Here is a 23,924-nt window from a genome sequence, read left to right as displayed (position 1 = left end):
AAGTACTTACCAGAAAATGATGACTCTTCCAGAGTGTTCTGAAGTGCTATATTTCCAAGGAAATTTTACTTCAAAAGTGAAGTTAACAATAGATTCAGAGAAAAATGCACTCAAGGGGGCCTTCCCTTTCTGCTTTTAACATAAGGAGCATTTAATCTCCATTCAAAGTCAGAGAAACTGAAGAACTAAATAGGATAATGGAAATTTAAGTCATCTCCAACACTAGAAATTTCAAATGCCACTAAGCCTGAAGGTGTTGCTCCCTAAAAGCACCAAGAAGAGCTGAAGGTTGTGGTGCTGACCTGCAGCAAACCACCAGAAAGTCATTTGTTCCTTCCCAAGCTGTTTTTTCACACCAGGTATCTGCCAGGCTTTGGGGAGGGCAGGTTGAACAACACAAGCAGCCAGGGATTCTCTGCTGGCAAACCCAGCTGTTTTAAACTGAAAAAACCCTGACTTTTTCTAAGTGTTTGACTGGATGCAGGAGGGACTGGGACATGCAAGGGTCAGGACTGAACGTGGGACAGGACACCTGGATAAGATGTCCTCATTTCTGTCTGCTCACAGCTGGACACAGACCATTTTGTACTTACAACTAAGAGTCTTTTGTGATTAGGAAAATTCCCACTGATGGCTTGTTAATTACACAGACCAATAACAGACAAGATAAGAAATCTATAAATAGCAATGAAGGAAGCAGCAGAAGCAGAGCAGTTATTTTCAGGTTTGAATACATTAACTAATATCAAAATAAACCATCTAACGTTAGCACCTTGCATAGCTGATGATGTACTTATTTAGAGAGTTTTTTGATATTTACAAGGTTGCTTTCAAAATAAGTTTTAAAGTGCCTTGTCTCAAAAAAACCCCAACAACACAACTTAAAATGAAACAACCAAACAAAACAAAAATAAAAATCACAAGGGTCTACTGAAAGAAGAAGAAAAATCAACACTAAAAGATGTGCAAAATTATTTACGTAAGATTCTCAGAGATTGATTAAAGGACTAAGGATCTTGCCAGAAGCTGATTAATAATGAGACATTTAGGGTGGTTTAAAGTGACTTCTAAGGGGGGAAAAAAATGATGGAGAGATTAATGCAAACTTCAAGATAACAGATCAAGCCAGTATATTTTACTAAGCTCATTTCTTAGAGAGTTCTGGCCATATCCAGAAGACCTGCCAGAGTATGAGAAGGCAGGAAAGCCAGGCAGAGACAACTCCTCCTTTGAAGAAACCAAGGGTAAAAAGCTGACTGACTTCCTAAACATATCCAAGCTGTTATATTTAAACATTTAGGAAATACTGCTTTTACAAAAAAAAATCCTGCAGTGATTCTGAAAAGTGAATTTGGCAGAAGAAAAGCTTTTAGTCAGATTCTGGATGGGAAGAGGGATCAGCACAGGCTTAGCGTGCCCTGTTATCCCCTGGGTTTTCTGGTGCAGCCAGTCCTGGTGCAGGACAAACCCAGTAACCCCCAGTGCTGAGCTGGGTGAGCACTCCAGTGGCACTGCCAGCAGTTCCTGCTCCCATTCCTGTTGCTGATTTGGGACTTCCTGACAAACCGAACTAAGACAAAACGTGTTTGGGGTTTCTTTATTGTTTCTATTTTTTGTTGTTATTTTTATGTTTTGAGTTTTTGGTGGGTTTTTTCGGCAGTGTTTGTTTGGTGGTTTGGTTTGGCTTGTTTTCTTTGTCCAGTCAAGCTCTCCCCAGAGCTGCACCATCGTTTGTAGTATCCAAGCCACAGTGTGGATAAAGTGCTGGTGTCCGCAGCAGCCAAGAGGAGAGAACGAATAACAAGCCCTGCCTCAAAAAGAAACCTGCCACAAAACCACAGCACCAAGGTGAATAAAGCTTTGCTCATCCCTGACATGTTAAACACGAAAAGCTTACAAACACCCAAAACCACATTAATTCTTTGTATTTCCTTTTAGAGCTCAGACAATAAGAGAGCTGTAAAATGAGAGCATCAATTAACAAACGAGTACAGGACATTTCCAACAACCAGCAATACCTAAGTATCATCTGAATTAAAGCAGGGGTTTATGAACAGTGTAAATAACCACAAACACACTGCTCTAATGGCTCACTGAGGCAAGGGGGCAAAGCCAGCCTGAGAGTGAGAAGCTTGGTGACACTTCTGGAACACCAGGATTTCTGAAGGCACACCTATGTTGGTTGGTTCCTTGTCTCTGCTGCAGGGAAACTGAGACAATTTGAAAATGAGCAAACTAGAAGTACAAGCATTTCTTAGTTAGAAACCCACTGCAAACAGGAACACTTCACAAACATGCTGCTGCCAAAGAAATCTTTTCATGTCAGGGGCAGAGAGTTTAATGCTGCTATGATGCCAGCCCTCTTAAAAAAAAATAAAAAAATCTCACTTGCCTTTGATACCAGCGATCTCATTTTCAAAATATTTACAGTTCTCACAAAAATAAGCATTACTTCAGCATTAAAAAAACAGGGATGGCTTTTTTAAAGCAAGAACCTAAGACTTTTCTTAGAGTCATTTAAGAAGTCAAATATTTTTAAATAACCAAGCTGGCAATAACAAGCTATTGAACATTCTCCTTAGTCTGGCACACAGCTCAGTTTTGTTTCTATGGTTGTATTTCTTGCTTTGCTTTTGCTGAAGAGCCAGCCCACTGCTGCTGCAGTGAAACCAGGAGAATCCCTAGGTCTCTTTTAAAGGTCTCTTTTAAACCTTCTGGCTAAGAAGGAAAAAACCAATATCCTTAAAATACTACCAAAACTAGTGCCAAAACAACTTGTCAGAGTTTACTCCACAGCGAGGCAAAAGGGGATTGAGAGGAGAAAAATGAGAGAAACAGAGTGGGAAGCCTGAGCTGTGCTTTTCTCAATTGCATAACTGTTTAATGAAGAGAAAAAACTGGCTGTAAATTGCATCTTCTGGTAATTACAAGAAAAAAATCCCTGGGTCAGGAAAATAAGCCAGGAAACAGCATACTTCTCCCAGCTTTCTCTGCACCTCATGGAAATGGGGAAATAGTTATTCCCATGATTTGGGCAAGAGCACTACACTTTGCCCCCAGTGGGGATGATTTTTCCACATTAGGATATTAATTCTCTGAAGTTCCTTCAAGACCTCCCACCACAGATGGGAAGGTCAGGGCACGCTTACAATCACACCAATTTACCTGGAGTAACCTCTGTTCACGAAAACTTAATTTCTGCTCATGCCAATAAGGAAAGAATTCACCAGGAAGTGATCTCAGTGCCCAGTTCTGTTTGGTGAGGGAGCAAAATAAAGAGAGGAAACTCTGTAGATGTGTATTTTCATTAAATTGGGCAACTGACCTACGTGGTTCTACCATTACTTTCTGCCTGACCGACCAGTTTCTTTATGGCATCATTTCCTAACAAGGTGTTGGGAAATAATATATTGAACACTATTACTGCTACTGGATGTTTAGGTTGGTCTGAAAAGTATTGTCTGAATCAGAGCTGATTATAAAAGTGTAAAAAGTGCATAAAAGGGTAAAAAGTGTATCAAAGGCACCTAAAAGCCCCCAGAAGAAGGTCTGGCTCATTCTAATAAAGGAGGGAAAATAGAGTTTAAAGCTATTTTCCTGCATAAGAAGCACCATCCTTGAGGAACAGAGCAGGCAGAACACGAGGCACACCCCTAGCACTCACAATGCAGTAGCTGGACATGTCCTTGCTAGTGAAAACAGCCCTGAGTCATCCTGCCAGAGCATTTCCTACCTCCTCATTATTGCCTCTCTTGGCAGTGGGCAGCCTGCTTTTTTGTGCCCCCCACTCCTTCTTTCCTCACAAGAAAGAAGGCAATAAGAAGGATATATTTTAGTTAAATTAATGGGCCAAAACACTCTATGAGGTTGTTCTCACCTCCTCTGACCCCACTGCATTTCTCACAGAGCAGGGACAGGAGCTTGCAGCTGCCAGCAGAGCAGAGCACATTCCACTTTGGGACAATATGGAAAACTGGCTGTCTGTCTCAGAACTGTGCACCAGAGGTAAGTATTGCCCTCATGTTTGTGCAAGTATTGTCAGGAACGACATTTTAGGATGACTGTGCCCTTTAAATTAAGGAACAGTCCCTGTCCTTATGTCTTCTCGTGTCCCTGCCCTAAATCCTCTTTCCACACCCTCACCACAGTTACACCAAACAGAAGCACTTCAGCTTCAAGTTCTGCAACTCTGCTGAGTAAAAATGGGAAACTCTGACAGTCACATTCCCTTTGAAAGGGACACCTTTGTGCAAGTAGAGTTTAAAGACCCTCTGATTTGCCATTTATGACCTACAAAACCCCAATTCAGTTGGTAGATATGGACTGTTACACAGGAAAGAGTTGACGGGACCTTCCCTTTTCCTTAACTCATTTTCCTACACAGCTTTCTCAGAGGGTCCCTATTCCAACTGTCCCCTGCATTCCTGCAAAGGCAGCTGGTCACATTTGTCACCCTCAAAATTTGACCACTGGAGATTTTTGGACAGAAGGAATTCCAGTTCTGGCACCCAGAGTCCCATCAGCCGCTGTCTGGGAGCTGCTCAGCTGGTGGAATTCCTCCATTCATGGGCTCATTTTCCAACAGGAGGCATTGTCAGAGCTCGGCTCCCATTCCTGGCACGTAGCAGGGAGGCAGGAGTGTGCCTGGAATGCTTAAGAGCAGCCCGAGCTGGAGGCAGGGATGAGGTAATGGCTCTTGCAGAGATCCAGGGCCACTCGCACTCAGCTATTGCTGCTTCCAGCAAAGCCACATTTGCTTCCAACGTTTGGGAAAGTTTAATTGCCTGTTAATGGCAATAAAAGGAGTCCCCGTGCCCATATTTGAACCCGGTGCTCCAATTTACTATTGGTTCTACATTTCAGCTGATTTGGATGGATATAATTTATGCTAATCAAAGCACTTGTTTTGGAAAAAAAAAAAAAAAGGGAGGAAGAATGACTCCTCCGGGAGAAAAGATAAAACACACACAGAACAAAGCAAAACACACAAAGCTTTTTTTTTTCTTTGGGTGTTCTCACTTAGGGCTAAATGTTTTTAGAAATAATGAGAGTCATACTAAGAACACTCTTCTCCTCTTACTAACTCCTTGGCATGTTAGAGGACAAGTTACATGGAGTGCTTTGATTTTAATTTTTGTTGGAACCGTCTGCGCCTGAATAATCTGCAGTCCAGATGTTGCAACAACAGCAAAGTCCCTCTCAGCACACACACGAGGACAGCAAATGGCTCTGTTGTGAAATCCTGGCCAAGCCTCTTCTCTCCCCCTTCCTCTTTCTGTCAAATCATTCAAAAAAAATCATTTAAGGTATCAGGGATTGGCTGGCAAAATAAAAGAATTGGTTCAAAGGTAAAGAGAATCAACTCAGTTTGATTTACTCCTCCCTCCTACTCCATCTGTATTTGCAAATTTTAAAATCATTAGAAATGTTTCTAATAAGCTTTCAAATTCAAACTGAAAGGAGGACAGTCTGAAAGCACATGTCTAGAGACCAGATACTGGAATGCTGAATGGGTGTCATGAGACTCACTCTAAGCAATACATGAAGTATGTTCAGCATCTTAACTGAAATTCATTATGAGCATGATAGGTGTCAACTGAGAACACCAGATTAGTGCACTTATTACAGAAGTTAAAATAATGACTACTTGCAAAACTACTTTTTAAAAACCAAGTAAGTAACATTTGGCAACTTTTAAGGATTCCAAATAGAAACCAAGCTTGCAGCACTTTCTAAGTACCAGTACATAGGAATCCAAATTACCTTCAGTCTCTACCTGGAGACAGAAGATTATAGAAATCTTATATCTCTGTTGAACAGTTAAAGCTGCTTTTATGGCAAATGAAAAATGTGCCTTCTCACAAATATTATTATTGTGTGCCTCAGATTTCCAACAAGAATTTATCTAGAAACTGTAATTTGTAATATTGTCTTTGGTATAATCCCACCAGCACCCAGCAGATTCCTCTTGTATCTCCTTAGTAAAATAAAAAACTTCTTAAATTAATATTCCAGGGAATCTAGAAATGTTAGAAAAAGCCTGCTCCTGGAATTAGTATCCAATTCATATCAACAGTGGGTTTTAAATTGGAATAAAATCATCACCATGGTGCAATAAAGGAAGCCAGTAGGGCTTTCAGGGCTAAAGATGATACATCATTGCATATTGCAAACAGATACTCAAGCCTTTTTATCTCTGTCAATAAATCCTTTGGGAGAACTTTGGAATAGCAGGAACCTTGATAATGGCCCGTTATAAAAGAAGCTACAGCAAACTCTTCAGCACAGGGCACTGTAATGCACTGAGGGCACATGGGGAACAGTTCTCCACCTGTCATTGCCCTTTCTAGAGAGGAAAAGGGGACACAAGAAGGGAGGTGGGGGGTGAAAGGCATCTGGGAAAATTTATTGTAAAATTATTGCTGGCCCAGGCCCTGTTCTAGCACATTAAAGTGGTGTCACATTCATGTACTTCCAAGAAGTACACGTAGAATTAGGATGTAAAGCTCAAACGATGCCCTGGCACGGAGCTCAGAGCAGTGAAACAGCCCCCGAGCTGCACTTTGCAGCCTCTCCTCAGCAGCAATGCCAGCAATCAGCACCAGCAAGACTGGCTCCCATGGCAAGGAACACAATGCCACAGGAACCCTGCCAGATGGGAGAAGCATTTACAGTGCCTTCCAACAGCTGATATCCCAAAGGAGACACTAAACGTGACTCCAGGCTCTGCTAGATTAAAAACTGAGTCTGGGCCATGCCAACCCTTATCTCCCGTCTTCTGTAACAAGTTTTCAAAGCGCTCTGATGCTGTCCCGGTTTTGCTGACACTGCTTTGTTAGCACAGAAGGTGTTTGTGTCCCGTGCCCAGGAGTGCTGAGCAGGCACTGCCCTGTCCCTGTCCCTGTCATGGCCCTGCCAGGTGTGTCACCGTGGGCAGGGGACACAGTAACTCCAGGCAGTGGTAGCAACAAACACACCTGGCAGCCACAAACGCTTGGCAGGGACCCAGGTCTGCTGTCACCCCCCTGGTGGCACAAGGCTCTGTGGCAATCCACAGGCACAGACCGCCAGCCCTGCACTGCTGACCCAAGGGCAGGACACGCCTCCTCACTCTGCTGAGGTTAAACACACCGTTCTAGTTCATCTCTCAGAGCCATCAGTGCATCAGTAGCAGGATGGAACCTGAAAATCCTACCAGAATGGGGTGCAATAACTCGTAAACCTGGTATTTCCAGCCTGCAGTCAAAACAAACAGGAGAATGAAATCACAGCTCTTCTTTCATTTTTTTTTTTTCTCCTTGTTTTTCTTTTCAAAGCAGCAGTCAAAAGGCCTCTTGAAGCCTTGTTTGTAAGCAAACCAGTCTCGAAGGCTGGATTTGCATTGGCAGGATTTGCAGCCTGCAAAATAAACCTTTCTAGGTAGTGTTTTCCTTCTGCCTGTGAGGGAGGAATGGTTTCTAGTGCAATTCTCCCAGTCCACATCCCTTCCCAGCTCCACTGAAGAAAATGCCTAATTCAACACAGCTGGCCTGCCCAAGGGCTCCCTGGGAGCTGCTGCACTCTGGGCATGCACCTGCAACCCTTCCTTTGGGGAGGAATGAATGGCAACACGTACTGCCTGCCCACTGCCAGGGGGAATCACTGCTGCCATTCAGAGCCACGGCAGTGAACAGAAGCTGGGACTCAGTCGCAATTTCTTTGGCAGAAGTAATTCCATTTTGGGGGATGCTTTACCTTCTAGCTTACTGGCTACTACAAATGATCTTCGGAAAGTGCACTTCTTTAATCAACACTAAGGCTCCAAATTGAAGGCCAAGTTTCAGTTTGAAAAAAATTCTGTGATCAAGTGATAATCATGGAGTCAAGAATAGTTTGGGCTAGGAGGGACCCTAAAGATGATTTATTCCAAACCCTTCGCCATGAGTTCCAATAGAACTTCTTCTTATATTCTTCCAATAGGACTCCCAGAAAAGTGATTTTCAAAGTACCTATAATTTTCTCCCAATGTCCTGTGTTCTCCATTCTCCGGGGAGTTTTGTGCTACCAACGTTTTGCATCTATCAGTGATTAAGAGAACTGAACTACCAGCTGTACTCAACTTTTACCCCACCCATAACTGCCTATCCTAGCAAGGAGCCTCTGATAAGAAAACTGCACTTTGGCTCCTGAAAATTGTTATTAAAATAGCAAAGCCAGAAAAGCTAAAAATTGAAATTTCAATTGTGATGATAGTGACTTTCCATGCTTTCAAAATCTTCATCCCTGCAGCACTTCCACTGAACAAAGCAGAAGTATTTGCTACAATTCATGCACTTCTTTAAGGTTCTTAATTCTTTGCATTTCAGCCAAGCTTCATGTACCACAAAGAAAGGACATTTGTTAATTAAGGCTTGGGATCTTAATTTGCAAGGAAGATTTCAAAGACATGGCGAAATTAACCTGAACTCACTGTAAAAGACATCCTTAAAATTTCCTCGGTAGATGAAGACATTTGGAAAAAAAACTTGCCCTCTCGTACTAGGTAAGTTCAAAGCCACTTCTTTCAGTGCTTCCTCCTGGGTGGAGCACACATCCTCCCAGGAGCTGCTGCCAACACTCCCACTGCTCCCTGGTTTGATGATCATAAATGTGTTGAGAAGATAACGTGGTGAAAAGACAGCGAAGTGACTCTGCTGCACTGACATGACCACTGCACTGACCACTCACCTCAAGATACAATTTGCAATCCCACCTGATGCCCTCTCTAGAGACTCCTGAGCTTTCACACCAATAACGCTTTGAAGGATTTCCAGCTCCCTTTTCAAAAGAATTTACAGATTTATGAACCACCACATTCTGCGTAGGTTCAATACCCGACACTGCACATTAACGAGAATGTCACAATCCTCAGACTTGAAGGGGTACAATCAAAACCTAAGACGTGGGATATGTGGGATATTTGGGGACTGTCTGACCAATCAATAGAATCACACTGACTCAGCAGGAAGTAATGACAGTCTTCAGTTTGCTTTCAATGCTGGAGATACAATACAGCGGGGAAAAGGAAATCCCACAGAGCAAAAGATGCCAGTCAGAGGTGCTGCCCGGAGCTCTGCACAGTCCTGTCCTGCAGCACTCACTGCTGAGGAGCTGCACATCACCTCAAACAATACCGAGAGCAGGCTTCTCTCTGTGCAAGTCCGTGCAGCAAGGTCACTTCGATCTGTTTCAAACAACTGCCTCTATTCTTGTCTGTTCCTGATGTTTATTTTTCACTTTCAGCCTCCCACTGACGTGTCATTAGCAGCACCTGACAGCTTCCAATGCTCTCATTCACCCCTGCATGCTGCCTGAGCACTTTTTCCATTCACTTTTTCCCTACACCCTTCTGCAGCTGACTCAAAGACTCTTACCAAGCCTGAGGCTCGCTGAGCACTGACTGCTCGAGGCTTAATCGCTGTGCAAAACCCAGGCAAGCACCAAATGTCAAATGTCAGCCAACAGCACCAACACCTTCCCCCCTGCCAGCCCTGACAGGGATGCGATCTTCAAATCTTCTAAAAAAGAGCTAATTGATCTATTTTCCTACCCATTCAACTTCACAAGCAGCAGTCCTACAACTTGCATAATTCCAATTGGCTGGCAGCTCCCAGAAAGGCATTTTCACCAAGATTAAAAGATAAACCTGAAAGTGTTTACAGCCAAGCTTGGGGATGTAAGCCACAGCTCATGTGATGGCACCAAAAAAACTTTGTCTGCAACTTACAACAAATGCATGAGGAACCACCAACCCATCAATCCAAACACATCAAAGCACTGCTACCTGAAAAAGAGGCCTGAAATCACACAAGCCACAGGGAAAATACAGGGGAACTATCAGTCATAGGCAGAAATACGAATTGTGTGATAGTTTTATGATAAATAATAAACATTAATTTAGTATAAAAAATATTCCGTGCATTGGCTTTTAGCATCACAGTTTTAATGAAATCTACTGAACAAATTCCAGGCCCTGCCAGTGTTAAACAGGAAACTCATCATATGCTGCATGCTGTTTCTAATTCCCATCTGATGAGTTTTACACCACCTACATGATTAGGACAGGAAGAAATCCAATTTTTTTATAACATAACACCAAAAAGTGGATCAGGATCAAGCCACCATACTTTTCCCCAAGAAAGGAGTTGGATTAATCTTCAATAATTTACTACTATTCCTATACATATAATTATGTTTTTTCTTTTTTCCTGAACCTGTTAAACTATGAAGACATCAACTTGAACATGAACAGTCATCACAAGCACCTTGTTTATTCACCGAAAGGTCAGTACCAGACACGGGTCTTACCTCACCTGATACAAGAAAAATATTCCTGGTTCATTCTCAGTGACACAGAGAGGAAGGCAGGAACTGCTGTACTTACTTGTTAAAAAGATTCAGCCCAATCCTATAATGGCGTTTCCTGATAACATCGTTACTGAAGGCAGGGGAATCCCAGCTGTTTCGAGTCTCTTTGTGGTAGGTTTGTTTGCTCAAGGTTTGCTCCCTTAGGCTGTCCCTAGAAGAGGATTCTGAGCTGCAGTTTATTGTATCATTGGAGTTGGAAGTGCTGTTGATGCTGTCATTGTCTCCATCGGAGTAATCAGACTCTGATTTGCTTTGCCTGTTGGCTGTGCCGTTGATGGCCAAGTGACTGTCTATGGGCCTAGCCCTGTGCCTGGCCTCCTGCTCCTCCCGGGTGATGATCTTGGCAGGAATGCTGTGAGGGATATGTTTGGGGCTGCCTTGCTGGCTGGTGATGCTTCGGTCGTACGCATTCTGTCTCTTCAAGGAGCCCCTCTCGGAGCGATCGCTCAAGTCCACGGAACTGTCACTGGGCGGCTCGATAGTGAGCAGAGGGAGGTGATCCATCCTCATCCTCTGCTCCTGACATTCCAGTGATGGGGTACTCCTGCAGCTCGTATCAGTGTCTATCTTATCAGCTTTGTGGGTCATGGACCAGTACTCCTGGGAAGAGTTCACGGCACGGAGCCTCAAGTCCGACTCCGTGCTGGACGGTCTGTCCACGGACTGGGAGAGCGGCAGGGGTGGGGACAGCTCCTCCTCGTCGATGTACAATGTGACATCGCTGTAGGACGCCGTCATCTCATCCAGCTTCCTGTGATCCACATTGTGGATCGCGGGTTTGCTCGGGGCACAGCTCTCCCTCTCCATCTCCCGGCTCCTGACCTGCTCCGCACTCTGGATTTCATCCGAATGCAGGCTGCGGCAGTTCAGCGCGTCGTCGATGGATTCCGCCAGGGATTTCACCTGCCTGGAAAAAGCATCCTCCAGTTCTGTTATAGCATCGGTGAAATCGGTGGATGCTGCCGGGGACTTCATGGCAGCCGTCTCCCCGAGCTCGTCGCACTCAGACGGTACCAGAGAGCCCAGCTTCGACCCATCGTTTGTAACAGAAACTTGCTTCCCTTCGAAGTAGGAGCTGTGGACTTTCTCAGGTCCTTCAAAGGAAAACTGCATTCTCATATTGGACAGGACGATGCGCCTTGACATGCGGTTCTCGGACATAGAACTGCGCAGGCGCTCGAAGTTCTTGTTCATCTGATACTGGCGGAAGGCGGTCTGGATGGTGCGGGCAGCATGTCTGGTGATCAGCCGGCCCCCATACTTCCGTTCTAGCATCTCCACCTGCCAGGGGAGCACACACACTGTCACTTGGTGCACCTCGGGACAAGGGTAAAGTCTCACGAAAGCATTTAACTCTCATAAACACTTTAATATACTTCATATTTATTGGTTTTGAAAGTAAAAACTCAAAACTTCGGTAACGAATGGAAGAGTCATCTGCAAGTTCCACCATAAAAATACAAAAATACATTAATTCACCTCACAGATATAAGAGAGTATCAGTTGCAGTAAGTTCTTCCTTCCTTTCTGCGACAACAAAAGCACCCAGGTTTCAAAATGACTCCTTTTCTTAGAAAAATATTTTGCATGATTCTAGTACACTTCTGGAGAATAAAATCTCAGTTCCAAGAACTGTTTTTACTTTTAACAGTATTAACAGATCTTTTACACTTTTCTCCAGGAGGTAGGGAAGGTGTGCGGGACAAAGAACAACAGAGTTAAAATTCCCAACTGAAGTGATGCTAGAAAAGACTTCTCCCAATTCCCAGCCACAAACGAGGCAGCAGAGTTCAAATACCTGCTTATCCTGTAGGTCTGAAGAGAGTTCATAGCTCTCCGAAAGCGATCGGGACCGTTTGATAGCTTCTTCCTCGGCCTGTTTGCGCAGGATGGAGGTGGAGTGCTGGAGCTTGGGCCGGCGGGCTCGCTGCTGGCCCGGCGCGATGGAGTACAGCCCGTAGGGGTGCTCGTAGTGCTCGGGGCTCAGGGCGGAGCTGTGAGTTATAGGGCCCTGCGGGTAGCCGGAGGGACTATCCAGGGACGTGCCGGTCTCGCTGCTGGGAGCCTCCCCCTCAACACTGCACAGCAAAACAGAGACAGAAAAAGCCTCGGGTGAGTCCAGCACACCGAAATTCTCACCGGCAAACAGCACCGTTTTGCTTCAGTTTCATTTTGTGTAAGCATCTAGCAAGTTCTGTTGTTCGCATGCAGGTGTTACAGGTAACGTGGCTTTCATGTCAACCGCCAGTTTTTGCTGCAGTTTCTGCAAGTCTCAATCTGTCATGCCCGTGACATCTTTAGAGCATGACTCAAACAGAAGAATAGAGATTTCAAGCATTATTTAACTTTATACACTAATTACTAATAACATCCTGAGTAAGTCACTCAGCAACTACTCTGTAAAATGAATGAAAACTTCTAATTTCTTATAAGACTGCTCATTTCCAAGCTTTTCCATTCAAAATGACAGATGCTTATTTAAGTGTTTCTTTGCCTTGACAAATGAAAGCAGTATGTTCTTACCCTTATACTGCAAATTGACATAAAAGGATTACTTTCATGGAGATTGGGATTTAATGGATCTTGAGAGCTACCATGTTTCTAGAAACGAAAGTTGAGAAAAAGTACTTGCAGGAGAAATCTCATTTCTTTCCCTGCAAGTGAAAGACTGCTCCCGTGGGATACTTTTGGCAGGTTTTGGAGTGAAGCATCCCAAGGGATGGCGTTTCTAGCCAATGAAAGGAACATGGTTTCAGGTGAAGAAAGCTCAATAGCACCTATCTAGCAAAGAAAATACTTTGTTTTCACACTAATGCTGTTACTACTAAGGAATAAAGGAAAGGAAAAATACCTTTTATAGTAAAAGGGTGGCACACAATAGAAAACCTTTTTAAACTGAGCCCTAGGTGTATTCTGAAGTACTGATGACTAATAGCAATTTGTGTTTGGGTTGTATTTGCAGGAGGGCACTCTCATGTTGCAATATATGCACTTTCACTTTTCCATCTTTTCAATTTTCACAGCACTATTTACTGTCTGTCTCATCCTGTGTACACAGAGCATTGACAGAAAAACGAAATTTTACCTTTTTTTTTTTTTTAAATCCCTGAAAAGACTCAGTAAACACTTCACACATGCACGAATATAAGCATTTGCAGCACTTCCCCTACCTTTTGTTTTAGGAAAGGTACATCCAAACTCCAAAGAAGTAAAATTCCACATTCCCACCACGCCCTGTATTTTTTTCCTTCATTCACATGTACTTAAAACCAAAGCCCTCCTGTTGTCTCTCAGCTGTCCCTTCAAAAAGCACAGAGCAATTTCTGAAAGAATGTTCTCCACTGACTGAAGAGCTGAGGGTTAACCCCAGCCAAACTTTCCCAGCTTGAACAGTTCGTACTTTTTAAAGGGAAGGAGGAAAAAAAAAACAAAAACCCTTAGATTTCTTAAAATGTTTCTATAAACACGTAAAACTGAAAGCAAGTCCTCTCTCTTTGCCCATCAAAATATTACTCCAACCAAAAGGTATTTTCAAACATACCTAACCCAAGCTGGAAATATTTGCAGTGTGCACACATTGCTTTTTCCAAAAAGGAAGCTGACAGGAAACTAATCCCTTTTCCTCTGTAATACAGCTGGCTTTCAACTTAAAAATGATAAAACTATCCAGAGTTCTGCTGGTGACACTGAAACCGTGTAACCACCCGCTAAAAACAAACAGATCATTCTCTCTGAAGCATCCATTAAAGACATGGTATGATACTGAGCTGCTTCACTTCTCTCTTTAAACACTGAAATTCCTCCCTCTGTTCTGCCAGCTGTGAGGCTGTGCTATTTTGGACATCACATCCTAGCTGCAAGTTTATTTGTAAGTACTTTCCATACAAGCATGGCAAATTTGTTTTTAACAGGAAGGCTGGAATTATCTTCTTAGGTTCTGTTGACATTTTCTGCCTTCCTCACCCTTGCATGGTGAAGTATTTAGTAACCCTTCCATGCTGATTATAACCTCCAGTTGACATTTTAGCAACGCTACCTTTGATGGATCCCTTAACCTTTTCCTTAACAAAAAGGTTACTGCCCTAGTCAGAAGAAGTTGGAAGGACATCTGCTCAGAGTTCTGACTTTATAAAGTGAAGGGTTTCTTTTTAATTTTTAGTCTGCCTTTTGTACTTTTTTCAGATATAAATGTGATGCTTGACTGACTGTAATGCTTGATCTCATTTTGCTCATGGGTCTACTCCTGCCACCTGACCTTTGAAGCATGGAAGTAATTACCTTTCACAACAGGCACAACAGCAGCCCTTCCAAGCAAACACACTTTAAGGCTTTCCCCCATTCAGCTCCTCCCAGCATCCCAGGAGCAGCTGAAGCTCCATATGAATTATTTCATTAAAGTGAAACTTCACTGGCAAAGAAAAGCAGTTTGCTTTTTACTTCTTCTACTTTACATATGTTTGGAGAAGAAAAATATGTCAACAAATATGACTTGTGTGAAGCTGTAAGGATGACAAGTTGGGATTGCTCCACTGAGGGGAGCAGCACAGAGCTAGCAGAAGTGCTCACTGAGCCAACTTCCATCATCTCCCAGCAGGCCTGGGTAACTGGAGGTTATCAAATATAAAACACCCATCTGCAAGAAGGGGGGGAGGAGAGTTTGGGGAACTCCAGATGTGGCAGCCTGACCTCAGTGCTGGGCAGGTCACAGAGCAGGTCACCCTGCGTGTCAACACAGGACAAGCTGGAGATGAGGCCTGGCCAGCCTGGGCTGGGGAAAGGCAGTCCTGCCTGACCGACCCCCTCTCCTCCTGTGACAAGGTGAACTGCTTTAGGGGTGAGGGACAGGCTGTGGATGTTACCTGCAGGGACTCCTGCAAAGCCTTTGCTTCTCTCAGCCTTCTGGAGAAACTGGCTGCTCTGCACAGGCGCTCTGTTCCCCGGGTGGGACAGTTTAAAATCCGTGTGGATGTGGCACTTGGGGACACGGGGCAGGGGTGGCCTTGGCAGTGCTGGAGAATGGTTGGACTCCGTGCCTGAGAGAGCTTCTCCAACCACCACTCTGTAACTCCCACGCAGACTCAGAGCACGAGCCAGTCACTGCAGGGTTACGAGGGTGGCTTTTATCTGTGCACTTATTAAAACTGCCAGCACACAAAAATGTCAAGGATTCTGCTCCAGGCTTGCAGCAAGAACCAGGAGAAGTCTCCCTGGGACTGAGGGAGTAGCTGAGACACCTCTCCAGCACTGCTTCACTTCCACACCCTGCACACATGGCCTCTCTCTGGTGGGGGAGAAATTAAGTATATTAAGCACACTACAGAAATGGACAGTGTAATACAGTCAATTATTATTACTTAGGATTTTATATATACATAGATATATTATTAATTAAATGTTAATTAAGTCCCAATTGGAATTAGAAACAGCTTCTTAATAAAGGTCTCCAATTTGAGACATCTGCTACCTACCAGACATGTCCAGTACAATTACTGATAATTTCATTGTTTAAAAAAATCTAGTGAATTAATTTGGTTCATTTCCCTGTAATGTGCAGCTGTATATTACTAGTGAGCCCAGCAATCTGTTGAATATTCTAATTGTGTAATATTAAGAGAATGCAAAACAACTGAAATTAACTTAGAAGTCCAACTGTTTTATTACACTCCTGTTTCAGCAGAAAATAGACATTCACTATCTGCCAAGCCAGAAAAAATGAATGGTTGCTTGGAAGTATTTTAGAAAGAAGCAGAGAATGGAACAGCTGAAGAATGGAAATTAAATCTTTAAAAATAATTAGTATTACTAATACGACTTTGCATGAACAAAAATTTAAATCAGAGCCGTTGAAAAATTTTATACAACTAAATTACTTTTTGAAACAGTGGCCAGCACTGACTGAACCAACATTTTATCAGAAACTGAAAATTTCTTCCTGCATAAACCTCAGCCTGTAATACATTAAAAAAACCCAGGCTGACAAAAAGGGGAGGAGCTGCTGTTGCTGGGAAAAGGTCCTGATTTTCCAGTTATTTCCCAAAATTCAGGGCATGAGTTCATTTCAAGAACTACCTAATAAGAAGAAGTTCTGTCTCCTGTCTCTCTCTTCAGTTGTGTGATTAGCCATGACCAAATTATTAAACATGTCCTCTCCAGGCATTCTAGCAGCACAAACCTGTCAGGTCTTTTCTTCCCTGGATCTCATTTTCCACTTTCAGTTATTACTTCCAATCACATAGGCTGTAATTAGCACCAGTATGTTATATCAACTACCATATTTTTAAAAAGTTACATATTATTCAGGATGTTTGACTATCTACTCTTACTATTTTTCATTTTTATATTCATACCTTTTCCTTCTTGCCAAACAATTAGCAAAGCAAAAAAAAAAAAAATTGAAGAAAACGTCAACATTTGAGCTCAAAATGGAAATCTTTAAAAAAAATCTGAATTCCAGTAAGGTGCAAATCCCAAGCTTATCTGTGAGTATAGATTTATCTGTTCCACTGACTAATGGCAAAATGACCAGAGGAGCTGCTGGTTTGGATACAGAGGCGCAAGAATTTATCTGTCAGAGAAATTATACTATGAAAGACAGACATTTGATAACCAGAAAAACAGAAAGCCCCTTTCCTCCTGTGGCCCAGAACCTTATCTTTAGAACTATGTGCATATAAAAAGGAAGTATACAACAATAACATCACATGCAAGAAATGATTCAGTGCTGCTTCTCACTCCAGAAACCCTCCAGTTTACAAGCAGTCAAGCGTCCCTGTGCATTTTTAGAACTAAAATATGAAGATAATGGGAACATATGCTCACAAGAATCACCCAAATGTTCAAACCAGTTTGCTGCAGATTTAGTTTGGAACAAAGGAATGAAACATGTTTCTAAATAATGCAAATGCCAAACCCAAACTGCATGCAACATTCTAAAATAGAACCACAACTATCCTCCCAGCAGAACAGAGCAAATGCTTGAGAAGCTGTTTTAGCAATGAGCATTCTCTGAAATCAGCCTTATTTTCATCACTCTTTTAGAATGGACTTTCAACAGTGCAATATAAAGTCATTAAACTGAAAACAGGCCCTAACAACTGGATAGTACACACATGAGAACCAATCAGCATTATATTAATCCTGTTAAAAAATTGTTTTGTATGCAGAGAGAAGTATGACAATATAATAAGTTTGTGCTGTTACATCTTTAAAGATTTTTCCACCGTATTTCAGATCCTTAGAAGCATGAACACAAATTCAAGGGTACATAGAATAAATTTCTTTTCTTCTACATTGTGGAAAGGCAGCACAAGTGTTACAAATACAGCAACAAAAATATGTCCAGCTTAAAATTCCAGTCAGCACAAGGTGATAAAGCCACTCAGCTTGATGGTGACAATCCAAGGACTCTGTTCTTTGGGAGGCAGAGAGGTTTTACAGTAGGGCTGTGACAGAGCAGCAGTAACACTCCAGGTAGTCAGCACAGCCTGAATTCAAATGGAGCTTAATGAAGAATCGATATTTTATTTGTTGCAACAGTGAAACATTTGCATAAGTGGTTCTTCATAAAATTCCTCAGCCAAATCCATCCTTCTCTCACTTGCCTGCTTTTCCCTGGATCCATATGATTTATTTCCCTCTTCAGGAAAAATGCATGTAAAGCTGGTTCTCTTCAAGTCACGTCTACTCACAGAACAATTCAGCAAACTTATCTTTTTCCTTGGTCCCAGAAACTTTTCTGTCCATAAACACCAACATATCCACAGCTGAAGTATCCAGATACTTTCTTGGAACTCTGCATCATGAATTATTAGATGGATTTAAATGCAAATCACAGAGTGAAGCTTTTTGCATTAAAATGTCATTTCATAAACATCATTTCCAGTAAAACTTCTGCCTCGCTCAAAAATAAATATTCTGTATAAACAGGAACAAATGCCCAGGGAGGAAGAATTACTACACATCTGTTTTACACCAACCATCTCCTTTTAAAATGTGGAGGTTAAAACCAGTCAAACTGTGATCTTAGCTCCTAATTATAGATTTACACTTGAAATAGATCCAGATTCTCTACCTAGCCCAGAGAATGCAGACCAGAAGTCGCTCTTGGAACTAAGTGAGTAACAGAAAGAAGCAGGATGGCAGCTGCTGCAGCAGCTGGTATGGCCAGACACTCCCAACACGATGGCTGAAACAAACCACTCAAATAGCAAAAATGTTTAGGCCAAATGTGAGCATTCCACATAGGAACAAACCTATCCAAAAGTTAATTTCTTGCACATCACTTTTGCTTTACAAGTACAACGAAGCCCTGGTTTGAATGTGTAATTTTCAGTGATGGCTGCAACCAGAACTCTGCTCTCCAGAGCTGTGCCTCCCCACACAACTTCATCTCAAGTGAGCACTCCTTTGGCACAGGGTACACCCTGCTGCTTCAAAGCTGCCTTGTGCTTCAGTACTTGTGGTGCTCTCTGCCATAAACGAGAAGGTGCATTTAATTAAAGCTCTGATGTGTGCATTGTATTATCACAAATTACCCCACAAAACATTCTCCATTAGCTTCTCAAAATGCAGAACTGTCTGTATGTACTTCATCACACAAGCCATCGCAGGATTTTTCTCCACCCCCCCAATGCAATATTCCCCATTGGAGTGAGAACATTTGAGCAGAAGTTTATTATTAGTACAGTTTGAAATAGAATCTAGTCCTTATTGCCATGTCTGGTTTGTGCTGTCTAGTAAACAGAAGTCAATTATATTAAGAACTTACACAAATCCCCGAATTCAATAAGCACAATACCATTAACAAACCAATCTACCTTCAAATGTATCCTGCCAAGAGTTCAAAGCCATTATGATGGACAACAGCCCTCACAGGCAGTGACAAAAGCTTTGATCCGAGAAAGAAATATTGACCAATGTGTTTTACTTTCAATGCACTCTCAATTCAGCTGTTTCTGTTCAAAACAAATGAAACCTTTGAATGCACATCAAAGTAATGTCCCAGGTAATTCATCTGACTGAAGTTAAATATCATTGCAAGAAAAATCCAGACACCATTTGCATGTGTCTCAGAAGCAAACCCTAACAAAGCAGTCACTTATTCTGTAATATTCTGTGGTGAGAGTGCCAATAACAGCAGCCTGAGTCACCGAGTCTGAGAGCCATTGAGGGAGGGCAGAACTCCACAGGCAGCCAGGTACCCCTGAGTGCCCTGCAAACCTGCAGCTGCTCCCTGCTCCAAGCCCTGATTCCAAAATCACACAAAAACCCCAGCACCCATCCCCTGGACACTGCTAAGCTGTAATTCTCACTAAGTAACCCCATAAAAGGCATTAGCAAAAATGCTCTTTGAAAAAGGGCACTTTGACCCACACTTAGATGCCAGCAGCAGCAGCAGCAGCAGAGAGCAGGGAGTGAAAGATGAGAAGTTATTTTCTCACCACTGAAGCAGAATGCAGGATTGAATGCATGGTCTCTTCTGACATGGAGATGGACAGCAGTGAGACACAAATAGAGTGAAATAACAACCCGCCCATTTTAGGCAATAACACTTACAACAGGGTTAAGAACTAAGAATATCCCTTTGGGAAGAGCTTACTTGAGACTGTCTTCAGTTTCCAAGGGCACAAGGAAGGTTAACCAGCTCTCAGATCACCGTTGTCAAACAGTGGCAGCACACTGGCCATCAGACACAAGAACATACAGAAGGTTCCAGCCTACCAACCCTCCCCAGCACCATCCAATGCCTTCTCAACCCCCTGCTAAAGGCAAAGCTGTATTTTATTGTCATTATTTACCAAAAGTGACAAGGGGACTGGCAGCACCAAGGGAACCTTGGTACAGCTCACAAATGTTCACTTCTACTTCAGGTACAGTCAGCCAACATCACTCGCTGCCAGTCTGTGTTAATCATCACTCAGCATATGTTTGTTCAGCAACAACTCTTTAAAAAATGAATATTATTAAAAGATGACTATGGGGTGATAATTTGTGGCTTGTGGCTCAAACCAGCCCAAGTTTTAGAATTTTTTGGTTTTTTATGGCCAGTTCTTCTTTTTGATGTGTAAGTATAAAACACGTTAAAATCAGAAAATGTCCTGTATGCTTCAAAAGGATGCTTTGTTTCTTACATGGACTAAAGCTAACAATTTTAGTGTAACTGTGGTGTCTGTGGGATGGACCACTTAACAAAACCTGTGAAGGTCTGCCTCCCACTGCAGACTTTGTCCTGTCCCTGCTATGTAAACTTTTACACAATATGATAAGTTTGAAAAATTTGCAGAGTTTCTCAATGCAGCTGTAGTAGAATTTGACCTCAGCTATTCACAATTTCTTTAGATACACCATTCAGCAGCAGAAAGCCTCTTAATTTAGCAAACCCACACTATATATGACATGTACTGAAGATAGCAAGATATTAGCACACATTCTACTCTCTATATTACATGCCCTGCAGACACTGCTAAGTTGAAAAAGGAAGATTTAGTGTGTGCAGCTGAAAAACCCTGATTTGCACACACAGCTGAAGCAGCATTTGATACAATGCAAGAATCCTTGCTGTCCTGGGCCAGCCATCCTCCTCTTTCACCTCTTCAGCTGTTGTGTCAAGTCCCAGGAAGGGGTGAGAGAATGGCACTGCTGCTGACAAATCAGCTTGATGGCAATCAGGTTCTGTCAGAGACAAGCATTGATTTCCAAGTCAGGTCTTGTGGAAAAAAACTCTTCTTTCCCCTCTTATATTCCATACATGATAGAAACATGAACTACTTTGAAGATGCTTAACAAAATCCTGTTTAATGAGTCAATGTTTCAGGCCTGGAAGTTTCATACCTAGAACAAAACTATCTCATCTTAGATCAAATATACCTGATAAAGCTGTCACTTGACTCATTTTAAGGTTTTGCCTCTGCTTTATTTGAAATGCTTGCAAGTATGACACAGTACAGACAGCTAGGAACAGCTTTTGAGCAGACCAGTCTTTCCCAGTATGTCTGTTAGGGAGATTAAGAATCACCATAAACAAAGAGCATGCAGCAGAAATGACAACAAAACCATCTTTCTGTACTTGACACTGCATTGAGTAAAGTCTCAGAACACTAACAACTGTGTTCATTTAGACCACATTTTAACTTCTGTAGCAAATGAATGTTGTACAAAAGGACCTATTTACAACAACCAAAGGATTTAGTTTCAACTACTTACAATATATTGTTATTATCTAATGAGTTGTACTTTCAAACAATGCCACTGATGAATATGAGCTACTTTGTTGTCTCTCTAGGATTTAAGAAATAGTTGGCCAAAATTATCTTCTTTTAGAATCAGAAAAGGACTGTTCAACTTCAGTGGTTGGTTGCCTTCCCTCTGTAGTTACAGATAAAACTCTCAAAATTACAGAGTAACATTAAAAGGCCAATCCAAAAGGCGGATGGGCTGTTACAAGTCTGATCAGAGAAACTTCTCACTGATTTAACTGAATCTGAAGTATATATATAATATAAAAGTTCCACTCCATTTCAATCACTGCACAACCCTCCACTTTGACTGCCAACTTTGCTATTCCAAGTCAAGAAAAAAACAACCCAAAAAGAGAATGAAACCCTACCAGTTTTGTCTATGGGAAAACAATGTAATTTCGAAATGTTGAAGTGCAAATGGGCATGGGAAAATCTCAGCATGTAGGAAAGAAAAGGCTGAGAGCACGGCACTTGTTCCTGCTCCCAGTGAAGCTCAGGGTGTTGTTACCCAGCCAGTGAGAGCAGAACTGGCCTTGAGCACTCTGCACACACTGGGAGAGAGATGTTGTAACTCACTGGAACAGGAGCACTGCTCACCTCTCTGTAATCACAGGCATCCTCATAAAAGGGAGATTTTATCCTCTGCTGCACACCCAAGGTTTATATCAGAGTGTACAGAACATAGTGTTTAAGGAAACTAAAGGATATGAATTTTTTTTGCTGGAAGTATGGGGCTTGGTGGAAAAGACACTGTTGTAGATGATGCTTAGATTTAAGGCAACGTGTTCCAAGACAGAAGGTGTTTGCAGACATACTCAAAGACACTACACATAAATCTTCACTATTGTAGAAAGAGACCTCAAAAGATTGCTCATAAACTCTAAATCAGCTAAAGAGCTGACAGATGCTTTTTCTCATTCATAAATTTCCTTCCTTTTACATTTCCTCCCCATTGTGCTGAGTCTATACATTTACAGCTCTTTCTCTGACAGAGAATTAAGTGTAGGCTTTCAATAGAACTTCTGACTCACCTCACTGATGACAACAGAAGAGTAACACAGGTAGCAATTCCTGCCTTGGAAATCTTTTACTGCACACACAGAGAAGAGGAGTAGTTTCTGGGCTCTGCAGGGCATGTTGCAGCTTCCTTTGGGTGCAGCACAGCTGGCTCCCAGAACCACCCACACTCTGCACTTCCTTTTGCTCAGAGTTGGACTTGAAGATCCCTGTGGGTCCCTCCCACCTCAGGAATATTCTGTGACAGTGTCTGTGATGAGGATGCAGCTTGGCTTAGCTGGGACTCCACATGAGGCTGCTTGACTGCCCCAGAATGTGAGTCTAAAATACACAGCTTGGGTGACTCTTGGTCATCTATGGGATCTTCATCACGGCTAAGTTCACAGATCTCTCCACAATGGAAAAGTGTATTTTTAGGAAAGAGGTAGAAGCCCAGCTCTGAAAACAAGAGTCACCATTTTGTGAAATGTAAATGTGATATTATGCAAAGACAGATTTTGAAAATCTCAACCAAAGACAGTGAGAAATGGTCTTGTGCAACATGCTGCACAGTGGTAGGAAAACCTGGAATACTTTTCTTCTAGGCTAACCTAATTAAAAACACCTTAATCACCTTCTAATAACAAAAAAAGAAACCAAGTTTGCATCACGTTGTCACCATTTGGGACAAGTTCCATTAAATCCAAGTAATCCTCTGTTTTCTCTCACTTCACAAGGCATTAATGACTAGTATTACCAAGTAATAACTAGTATTAACAGGAAACTATCAGCTATAAAGCCCCATTCTTTCAAATTTTGGAGTATTAAAATCAGCTCCTTCTTGAAACCAGTTTCTATTAAATGTTCCACATCACTGATATCTTCTAAACAAGACTCACAGAGTAAAATACAAGAAAAGCAAATATAAACAAAAATAATTAATTTCCTTTAATGAATCCAAGAACACCTGAGATTATCTAACATTTAACACCTTTCGAGAAGGTGACCTTGAAGCATGAGAATCATCCCAGTCACCTCTAGAATGGAAATTCAACAGCCAATTCACAGCACATTACCATAATGAAGAAGCACACAGAAAGAAAAATAATGTTATTCCTGATTGAGAACATTGAGTGATGTTAAATTGAGAGAAAACCTATTCTTAGGCTGCAACACGACCAGAAGGTCAGGGATTTCAGCAGGCCTGTTCTCTACACTCAGATCCCTGGGAACTGCAGCTGGATCAGGAACACTGCTGTCTCTCTCGTTTGAAGGATGACTTCCTGAGCACAACCCCCCAACAAA

General features: G+C 42.3%; 1 protein-coding gene across 2 annotated transcripts in view; it reads right to left on the bottom strand.

The window, feature by feature from the left end:
- Positions 1-23,924, bottom strand: part of IQSEC1 (IQ motif and Sec7 domain ArfGEF 1) — a 271,228-nt gene that overhangs the window by 23,729 nt on the left and 223,575 nt on the right. For both annotated transcript variants that reach the window (XM_062500432.1, XM_062500433.1), the window contains 2 exons: positions 12,185-12,464; positions 10,403-11,667 (listed from right to left, as the gene is read on the bottom strand). In XM_062500432.1, coding sequence (XP_062356416.1) covers positions 10,403-11,667; positions 12,185-12,464 — 1,545 coding nt within the window. The remainder of the gene's footprint in view (positions 1-10,402; positions 11,668-12,184; positions 12,465-23,924) is intronic.

The sequence above is a fragment of the Cinclus cinclus genome, chromosome 12 (assembly GCF_963662255.1).
Source record: "Cinclus cinclus chromosome 12, bCinCin1.1, whole genome shotgun sequence".
Lineage (NCBI taxonomy): Eukaryota > Metazoa > Chordata > Aves > Passeriformes > Cinclidae > Cinclus > Cinclus cinclus.
Note: the sequence above shows the minus strand (reverse complement) of the source record. Positions and strands in the feature narration are given on the sequence as shown.